The 10,566-nt window shown below is 41.8% G+C and overlaps 1 protein-coding gene across 1 annotated transcript; it reads left to right on the plus strand.

Annotated features, from left to right (window-relative positions):
- The first annotated feature begins 3,573 nt into the window (after positions 1-3,573).
- On the plus strand, positions 3,574-10,357 carry AHSG (alpha 2-HS glycoprotein). The gene is made up of 7 exons (XM_005235538.3): positions 3,574-3,847; positions 5,224-5,334; positions 6,542-6,626; positions 7,495-7,658; positions 7,941-8,054; positions 8,818-8,898; positions 9,725-10,357. The coding sequence occupies exons 1-7, from the start codon at positions 3,644-3,646 to the stop codon at positions 10,004-10,006; spliced, it is 1,041 nt and encodes a 346-aa protein (XP_005235595.2). The 5' UTR covers positions 3,574-3,643; the 3' UTR covers positions 10,007-10,357.
- The last annotated feature ends 209 nt before the right edge of the window (positions 10,358-10,566 follow it).

The raw sequence follows: 10,566 nt of genomic DNA on the forward strand, positions 1-10,566 counted from the left end.
CACTGGGGTCCAGTCCTGTTTAACGTCTTCATTGATGATCTGGATAACGAGGCAGAATGTCCCTTCAGCAAGTTTGTAGATGACACAAAAATGTGAGGAGTGGCTGATACGCCAGAGGGTCATGCTGCCATCCAGAGGGACCACAACAGACTGGAGAAATGGGCTGACAGGAACCTCATGAAGTTCAACAAGAAGTCTGAAATCCTGCACCTGGGGAAGAACAGCTACATGCATCTATATATGCTGGGGCCCATCTAGCTGGAAAGCAGCTTGGCAGAAAAGGACCTGAGGGTCCTGGTGAGTACCAAGTTGAACATGAGCCAACAATGTGCCCTTGCCACAAAGAGGGCTAATAGTATCCTGGGTTGCACGAGGCAGAGTACTGCTAGCAGTTTTAGGGAGGTGATCCTTCCCTTTTACTAGCACTGGTGAGGCCACACCTGGAGCGCTGTGCCCAGTTCTGGGCTCCTCAGTACATGAGAAACAGGGACATCTGGAGACAGTGCAGCAAATGCACACAAAGATGATTAAGATACTGGAGCATGTCTCCTATGAGGAAAGGTCAAGACAGCTGGGAATACTTAGCATAGAGAAGAGAAGGCTTGAGGGGGACCTTAATGTATATAAATAGCTGAAAGAAGGCTCTTTTCAGTGTACCCAGTGACAGGACCAGAGGCAATGAGCACAAACTGAAATAGGCAGTTCTCTCTGAACATTAGGCAACACTTCTCTACTGTGAGGACGACTGAGCACGCGCACAGGTTGCCCAGAAAGGTTGTGGAGTCCCCCTCCTTGGAGATACACAAAAGCCATCTGGACATGATTCTGGCCAACTCTTTCTAGGTGGCCCTGCTTGTGCAGCGGGGCTGGACAAGATGACCTTCAGATGTCCCTTCCAACGTCAATCATTCTGTGATAACTGAAATTATCTGAAAGACTTTTCACTTCAGTGGGGTTGAGATGTGACCTTCTGTCCAGAAGCCCATGGAATTCAGTTCGCTTTCTTGTGCTGTAAGAACTATTTGCAGCCACTACGAAAGGACAACTTTTTACTGCGTCCTGGACTTGAAAGAGAGAGAAGTTCAATGAGAAGTTATTTCTGCAATTATTGCCTCTTGAGTGAGGGTGCCAAAAAAGTGCCAGTTGTGATGGCACACAGGCCTGCAGGGAACTGACATCAGCAATCTCACTTTCAGAAGGGAATAATTAGGCAGATCTGTGTCAGTCTGTATCCAAAAGGTGAAAGGCTCCTTTTTCACGTTACCTGTAGCCAAACTGCCTGATTGCACTTTCAAACTCCATTCCCAAACATAAAAATCAAATACCAACTTCCTCACATGTATCACAAGTCACTTAAAACGCGCTAGATGCAAACATTGAGCATTACTAATCATGTGGACACATTTCTCATCCTCTGTATGCCAGCAAAGAAAGTTCATCCAGTCACCAAGAGGGGAAGGTCTTGAGTAAGCCTATAGCAAAACTGAGAAGAGGCACAGCAGACTCCAAAGTGTTCCCTTTTTGTCCTGCTTGGTAAATGGAATACTGAATGCAAGGGAAAATGGAGATGGAAGAAAGAAGATAATAAATCCTGTTTGCTATTTGAGGTTTTAAGCTATTCTTTGAAAATGGAACCTGAAGTTGATTGAACTGGGTTGTATATTATATTTAGGAATACCTAGAGCTTGAGTGCAGAAATGTTATGCATCCTACAGTATTTGCAACTCTGAAGTGGAGAAGATGTGACCTAAAAAACTCAGTAATGACTGCATTTATAAGTAATGGTCTAAGTCCTTCACTGGGCTGATTATATGTCACTTGGGTGAAAACCAATTTCAAACGGCACCTGTTGGAAGTTTACATCAATGGAAAAAGGAAAAAGAATTAAAAGATTCACAGGTTAGAAACTGAATTGTGGGTTAGAAGTAAAGAGTAAAATACTCTTTCTAAATAAATTTGCTGTGATTCAAAAGATACCCACAAGGAACACTCAGAGCGTGTTTTAGGGACATCAAACCTTCACCCTTTAAGTGTTCCAGGCCAAAGTCAAGAAGACAAATGATCATACAGAAAAGAACAAATGCCAAACAACGCCTGCTTCAATTGAGGGGAAGAAATGAATCATGCTCAGAGCAATTTTTTACTGCAAGAGAGAGGAAGAGCCTTTCTTTTCCCAGGAAACTCTCCAATATGGAAACCCTAGTATCCAAAACTCACCTCATCCCACACAGCTGAAGGAAGCTTCGTATATATATATATATATATATACATATAAAATTCCACAAAGCTTCAGCTGAAGGAAATAATTCTATCATTTTAGACTCTTGCCCTTCTCCTTCTTCATCATTTAGTATGTCCAACTGAACCATTTCTATTTATGCTGTTTTCCATATTTCCATATTCCAGAAGAGAGAGGTATGACTCAAGACTGCTTTTTTCACAAATCATTTAACCTCATTCACTCTACCGTGCAAGCTAAGAAATACTTATCTAAAGTGAAAACTTCTAAATACAGTGAAGTCCTTCTATTCATCTCAAATCTGCAGCTAATTCCTGAACTCCTTGAAAATTACAACAGAGATTCAGATATTTTAAAGCCAGAAAGGACTTTTACTATTCTGTAGCCTGGTCATCACCATAAAATGGATCATAGAAACCTTCTCTGAAATACCTGCTGGAAAAGCTTTTCTGCTGGTTGAGCTAGATCTATCTAGTTAAAGTTATCTGATCTTAAATTAAAGATCTTGAATGAGGACACATCATGGAAGCTATATTCTGCTCCATAGAACATTTTTGTTATCCGGTTACTGTTCTGTAAACATGTATACTGTGTATGTAAATATAAACTGGGGTCTAGCACTCCTGAGCATTTAAGCAGCCGATTTTCATCTACATTCCCCTTAAAACACTTTTGTGCCCTTTAGGATCTTCTGCCAAATCCACAAACCTGTAAAAAAAAATAATGGAAAAATTTCTGCAAGACGCCTGCTTTGCAAAATAAAATTCCAGGAACTGCTGGAAGTATTCAGATTATTCAGAGGAAGAAAGAGCTGATGCAAAAGATTTAGAAACTGTCTCATTTCCTATTCCAAATGAATTCAGTAGTAAAAGTTGCTATACAACTATATTTAGTGTTGAATGTGATCCGTAGAACTGCTTGAAATTCCATTTTCTGATTTATCATGTTACTGATCTCACAATTTAAATTGGTGTCTGGTGAGATTTGGGCCCAAACAGAATGTGTCCTGTTTACAAGAAAGCTTAATTAGCACTAGCATCTCTACACATTTAACAGGAGGGATCACACTCCTCTTGCATGTACTGCATGTAAGAGTGTCTAAAATTATGTTACATTTTTTGCTGACACTTTCCTCTTTAGCTGCTTTAGCAGACTTTGCAATATCCTACCTGATAAAATTTACTTTGGCCAATATTAATCAGTCAGCTTGATGTCCTAACATTTACTTTTCTCTTTTGTTGTTTGCAATGCCTCTTGGAACTGGGACAAATCTCAGACATGCGCTCATGTGAAGTCTGTGGTATGTACTATATAAATGAGACCCCAGTTCTAGCTACCTAGCTACCATCTGAACAGTTTTCTTAGATCATTATTTCTGAAAGGGATCAGTTTTCCTCGGGTGCCATGAAGGCACTAGTAGCTTTAATATTGCTTGTTCAGCTTCCAGTTCACAAAGCTATACCAGCAGCTCCCCCTGCTCCCTTGGGCTGTGATGACCCAGAATCAGAAGCAGCAGCTGAAGTAGCTGTGAGTTATATTAATGCCCACAGTCATCATGGATACAAGTTTGTCTTAAACAGAATTGAGAATATCCGCGTGCTACCCCAGGTAAGTGAGGATCTTGCAGGCAGAGCACTGTGTTAACCTGGAGATGTTGGGAAAGGACCGACAAGCCCTGCCAAGGGCTGTATCCTCACATGGGGTAAATCAGCATGACTCTGTTGATTTAAATGGGGCAATGCCACCTGGTAGTAGTTGAGAATCCAGGTCACTGGGATGTGTCTCTCAAAGAGCAGAGCAGAGGGGGAGAGAGAAATGGTCAGATATTTTTGTACAATGCTAGAAAGGTCTCGGTTTACAAATGCAGTATGCTTGCTAGGGCAGATCGTTCCAAGTGCTGATTTGTGAGCCCAGCAGCTAATCTGGAGAAAAACTGTGAGGATAATCTTTGTGATGCAGGTAATTATTTATTGGCTAAATGCATATATATCATAACCCCACGCTATTAGTGATTTTGTAGTAGGCATTAATTTTACCTAATATCCCATTGAGCTGACAAGGAAGCTGAATGGAAATAACTGCAGCTCATTTTCACTAAGATCTATTGCCATCATTGTAGGCATCTAGAAAGGCTGTAGAAATGGTCATGAATGCAATGCATGCATCCTTTCAGAATCTGTGATTCTCTCAGAACATTGAAAACGGTCCCAAATATTAACATGAATGAAACTCATGGCTGTTTTCTACTTGTTATGAGAAAGAGGATAACAAAGTCATTTACAAGAGACTAAAACAGACATCAACATGATTAGAAATGTGCCCCCAGTTACTCACATAAAAACACTGGTGACACTGTTTCGCTCATATTTAATACTTTTACACTAAAATAACTTCATTGGTTTAAATGGAATCACTCATGACTCAAACCTCAGAGTCAATCTCAGAGCTAGGGAATCTCACTTTTGCCCTTCCACTCACATGTCTTATGTTTCAAAGGTTCAGGAACAACCATAAAAGACCCTGATACCATAAACAACATGAATATTGGGGCTGAAACTCAGCTGGTGAAATTCAGCATAATTCCAGTGGACTAAATTGGACAGGCCAATGTGCGCCAGTGTTTATTTGGTATCTGGTTATAGAAACACAAAGTTTTTTCACCAACACAGCTGTTGGTTTTTAAAACTACCCAACAAAATAAAATCAAGTTAACTTAAGAGAACTGACCCACTACATACAGGCTGGACCAGTTCCTTAGTTTGAAAAAAGTATCAGTGTGACAATCTTGACTTACTCCAGCTAAAAAACTGAGTCCTGTTTTTTTATGAAGTTAGATAGTAAGTAAGGACTCACTCAATTATTCTAGTGTATACCTGGAGCTACCCAAAGACAGTCCACAACAGAGACCACAATGCAGCCCCAGAGAAGAAATCTGATGTTTTGTGAAGTAATTACTTCAATTCCTGCTTTTTCTTTTCTTCCAGGGGCTGAATAATGACATAATATTTCTTGAACTTGACTTGTTAGAGACCGCATGCCATATTCTCAGCCCTACGCCTCTTCCAAATTGCACAGTAAGGAGCTTCACAGAACATGTGAGTATTTTAAACACTACTAGCTCGGTACAAAGCTGCACGTTCAGTATGTTGATGCCAGAGGCTACACTATCATCAGTTAGATTCCCAAGCAAACGTTCTATCACTGTAACAGCCCACCCAATCACTTGTAGCCTCCTTGTTGATTTAGTTGCCTTTACGTCATGAAGGATTTCACTTCTGGATTTCTTTCATGTGCTGTTATGTGAAGAGGGTAGGTCACTGTCAGCATAACATCCCACACACGGTCCATGAATGCCATGGGGCATGGTTTAGGGGCTTCAGATTCAGCCCTCCATGGCCAGCCCAGATGCACTGCCACATTGCAAACGGCAGACAGGGCAGGCTGTGGATCTGTGTTACCTAGTGAAATTCTGCCAACGCTGGCCACCTAGTCCTAGCCAAGGCTGCAGAAGAGCTATTCTCTTCAGACAGGGCTCTGCCTTCAAAGGAATGCTCAGCTGGAATTTACTGGCCTCAAATATTTTGTTCTTATGCAAGTGTGATCCAGCTGTGACAAACTTTCCCTAACTGAACAGTGGAGGTGTTGTCTGAGTACAGGCAGCTCTGGTTTCTGAGCAGAAAGCAGAGCGAGCGATTCACAATTTAAGCCTGCTCTTTCTAGAATGGGGCCCAATTCACAGAGCTCATGACTAAATTTGAACCATGATCCACCCCTATATTCACCAGGGCTCAGATCCCATTCTCCATCTTGGGGGAGGTAACTCTAACTGTTCCCTCTTCCCAGGGACTCCAGCTTTGCTTCTGACATCTCCTCCCCTGTGCATCATGTTGCATGTCAGCCAGCTCACACAGGCAGCACACTGCTGTTACCATGGCCACTGACCAGCTGAGATTAGTGACAGTGTATCAAACAGCTCAGCAAAAGGTCTTAATTCATAAGTATTCATACTCTTTGCTCTTTCTGAGAGAGGAACCTGAACCAAATGTCCATAATCTGGCTATCCTTGAACCTCCTATACTTTTGAGATCCAGATTTGGATCCAGATTTTGCAGCTTTGGTCTGCCGTTTGAAAAACCACAGATACCACAACATGCCTTGCAGCGCCTTTGCAATCAGCCTGATTTCGCCAGAAACACTCAGCTAGGATCTGTTCTTTTGAATGAAGTAATAGTTGCCCTTTTCAGAAATTCCTATATATCTGAACGATGTAACCCCTTGATTTTTGTCTCTCTCTCTCTCTAGGCAGTTGAGGGTGACTGTGATGTTAAACTGCAGAAGCTGGATGGAAAGTTATCTGTACTTGCCAGTAAATGCCACTCACATGCAGGTAAAGACTTTGTCCTTTAGGTTTGAATCTAGAGGCTGGAGTATTATTATAGCTGTTACAGTTCACTAGCTTTCCTGATTCTAAAATGCTGTGTATAAATACGGCATATAGGATGACAGTTAATGGCTTTTCTAAACCCAGCCATTTTGAAAGTAATTTTTCCCCCTTTTCTGATTGTATTCACCTACAAACCCAGCACTCTCTTTGCTTCTCTTTACTATGACAATTAAGATACTATAAGACTATCTGGGGACCAAGTCCCAGATTTGACCTAGAGATTGCTGGTACTGAGGCTTCTCACTCAGGAGCTTAGCCTCAAGAATTGATTCCATGTTGATCTGAATTTACTGGAGCTTGTTGATCTTCAGAGCCCCTTTGCCAGATGCAGATGATTTACTAAACCCAGAATTTTCAATATTGCCATGGGAAAACAGATCTCTATGCTGCATGCTCTGTACGAGATGTCTTCAGTACTACTTTCAAAACTGGTGAGTGAATGAAGCAACACTCACACAAACACAATTCCAATAAATTAAAATATCTTTATTTTTCCACCATTCCTTGTGTGAGCCGACACATCTTTTCATTGGTGTCATGGATAGATTGCCAGGAAAATAATTGATTAAAATCTGAGTAAGAACATTCAAACTGTGCTACTGAAGTCCATAGCACTTCGGCTTGCGGGAAGACTTGAGTGGCAGAAGTCGCGTGAGGTACTGCCATCTACAGTCTGTGCTGCAAACATTCCTGCCGCTGTAATTTGGGACAGACCATTAAACAGTGTTTTGCGTGACTGAATAGGCCTATAATGCCTTTTAAAACAACCTACGATGTGATCAAAACATGATTTGTTTGTTTCCTCCTGCAGACTCAAGTGAAGATGTTCTCCAGCTCTGTCCTGACTGCCCACTGCTGGCAAGTTTGAATAACACTGAGGTATTAACAACTGTTACAGCTGCACTCAGTGACCACAACAGCAAAACTACTGATGCTTACCTCAGACTGCTTGAGATCGGAAGAGCCAAAATCCAGGTAACTGCTAGAACTGTCTGGCCTTCCATGTAAACAGAAAATTTCTTCTGTGGTAACTGTACAGTGCTACCACGTTTGCAAACAGATTTAGCCTCCTCTAATTTGCCCTACTGAATGAATGTTCTTGATTTGCCAAGCGTTTTGTGTCATTTTTGCCACAGGATTCCCTTTCACTTCGGTGGGAAATGCAGAGCTAGAAGCCACATTCGCCTTTTATCTTTTCTCAGCAGCTCTGTCGTTTCACAATGCAAAGTTAGTTAAACAATTTTCCTGTTTTATCAGTATCACCCAGCGCATACTGTCTCTGTTGAGTTTGCTGTGGCTGCCACTAACTGCTCAGCAAAAGAAGCTAAAGATAACGTGGAGGCTTGTCAACTGCTTCCTGACGACCAGTCTGTAAGTATGCCAGCACATCAGTCCTGATCTCACCAGCTCAGAGGCAGAAAAGCAGCATGCTGTGATGCCCTCGCACTTGTGCAGGAATAGAACTTTGTGAGGATGCAAGTGCAAGAGTTGTATATCACCATGATACGCTTTTCAATATATAACTCCTAAAGCTATATCACACCTTTCTCTTCTCTCTGAGGTATCTAGACTGAATCCTGATGTATTTGAATATATTTCAAAAAGATGTAAGGACTGAAGTGACCTATTTTTAATCAACAGAATATATATTATTGTTTACTCTTCATAACGTGAGCACCTGAGAAAATCAGGCTCTTTGTACTGGACAGTACGCAAATACATAGCAAAAGGGCAGGCTGTTTCACCTTCCTACAATTTAAGTGCTGTCAGTGTGCTTTGTTCTGATATATAGGCTCTTGAGAATTATACTGTATATTTTATCATGCTAAAATTCCCCTTTTGTTTCTGCTGAAACTGAGTCCTAGGCAGTTTTAGTGGGTGGGAACCTTTTACCTAGATACGTATATATTCTTTCCCTCCCTCATATCCAGACATACAAAGGATCTTACTGTAGAAGAATACAGGAGTCTCACTTATTTACTGGTCATGCTACAGACTAAAAAGCAAGCACTTTACTGCTCAGATAAAACATGAGAAGATGTAGCTATTTCTAAATGTACTGAAATTAAAAACTGCAATGCAGGTCTTTTCTAGTTTATAACTATTTTCTCTTGACTATGTTCTGCTTTGCTAGAATTTTGGTTTCTGCACAGCAACAATGGTAACACGCCCCTCACAGGACCTCAGAGTGGACTGCCAGCTCTACGGACATCAGGTACCATCTCCAGATATTCCCTCCCTTTCCAGAATATTCTAGCCTACTGGTACTGATAGAACTAATCACCCTGAGTTTACCTTTCTCACTGTAGACTGCATTAGCTATCTGTGACAATCCAAGTTTAACTTTGTATTCTGAAAAACAAGGTAAGGTAGCTCCTGATTATCCTATGGATTTCTGTGCCAGGAATTATGTTACCTCTGCCATCCATGCTTGACACAGTTTGTCCTCCTAACCATCTGGTAGGGCAGAGGGAACCAAACTCCGCTCAGCTAGGGGGATGGGCCAGATAGATGTAATACATAAATGAGCCATTGTGGTAGACTAAATCAGCTGGGGTTTTTTGCTAGTACTCCTTCGATGTGAATGAATTCAGGGAGGCCGACCCTCACTGCTGTAGCAAGAGGAGGGGAACATATATGCACTGGACCTGAGTGATCGTCAGGTATTTTAGCCACCGTTTGGTCTGAGAAGGGCTAGGTGGTGGCTGCATACTTCCTACGGACCAGAACCCTTGGTAACACAACAGTAATTAGCTGTCTAGGAGATACATCAAAGAAAGAGTAAGACAGCTGGTCTTGAACCAGCTGCACAGGTGGCCCTGAAAGTTCATGTAGCACACAATTTGGTTAAAAATGTGTTCCTGGGCTCCTATGTATGTGTTCAAATGCAAATCAGACTTCTGTGATGGTCAGGAACATTCTGTACCTTGGCTGGAGGCCTGTATCTGGTTAGGAGCAGGGTACCTAACAAGGTATCAATAACCTGTATGTTATAAGCCCCAGGTCACTGAACACAAACACAAACTGTTTTTCTTTTCCAGCCTGGAGTTACCTACTCTCAAGCAGGTCAAGATACATCAGCAGGACTGGTGCCCAGTGTTGTACAAGGCTTCACAAACCATAACCTCAGGCTTTCCCACAATAACCCTTTTGCATCTGAATCCAGCTCTTCAGAATTTCCTTCTTCCGTGCTCTCAGCAAAATCTGTAGCAAAGAGAGCAGCTGCAAAGGTTGCTCAGCATGACAAAGTACCTCACCCAGTTGGCTTTGCGCCTCCTCTTCCTCCTCCGTGCCCTGGGAAGATTCGCCATTTCAAGATATAGGCTGTGTTGCAGACATGGCAAAACAGCTAACTGAAGGATCAGTGTGCAGCAGCAGCATCAACACACAGACCACAGCATCAAGTGCAAATAGGTGAGAATGCTTGACTCTGAGCCCAAATGAGTTTTACCCTCCAGAGAGCAAAGCCATGGCCAGGATCTTGCAAAGGCCTTCTTCAACATGTAGATGATTACAACATCTAGCAGCTGTTTTCACTACATATAGGGATGCTCTAGTTAAAATGCAGAAAATATTGTTTCAATGAAACTGTTGTAAGAGCTATGCAACAGTTGTAGCTTTGTAATAGAAACACCAACCAAAAGGTTACTTCACAATAAAATGTTCAACAGAAATGCTTTGGTACCTTCTATCTCTACGTATTTTCATTTAGCTGTCAAGTATCTCCTTCACAGCACTATGAGTCATATTCTGGGCTTGTTTTCAAAACCAGTAAGCTCCTGCACTTCTCATCAGATTCACTGGGATGTGTGGGTGCTAAGCACTGCGGAAAATCAGGTCAGTCCTTCCTTTTGATCACACGCCAATAAAACTAAAAAACTGG

The sequence above is a fragment of the Falco peregrinus genome, chromosome 12 (genome assembly GCF_023634155.1).
Source record: "Falco peregrinus isolate bFalPer1 chromosome 12, bFalPer1.pri, whole genome shotgun sequence".
Taxonomy (NCBI): Eukaryota; Metazoa; Chordata; class Aves; order Falconiformes; family Falconidae; genus Falco; species Falco peregrinus.

Bases quoted from the DNA above. Each gene is read 5' to 3' on its own strand.
- AHSG (XM_005235538.3), top strand. From the start codon at position 3,644: ATGAAGGCACTAGTAGCTTTAATATTGCTTGTTCAGCTTCCAGTTCAC. The intron at 5,335-6,541 runs GTGAGTATTTTA...CTCTCTCTCTAG, and splicing joins TAAGGAGCTTCACAGAACAT to GCAGTTGAGGGTGACTGTGA. The intron at 8,899-9,724 runs GTACCATCTCCA...TTTCTTTTCCAG, and splicing joins GCCAGCTCTACGGACATCAG to CCTGGAGTTACCTACTCTCA.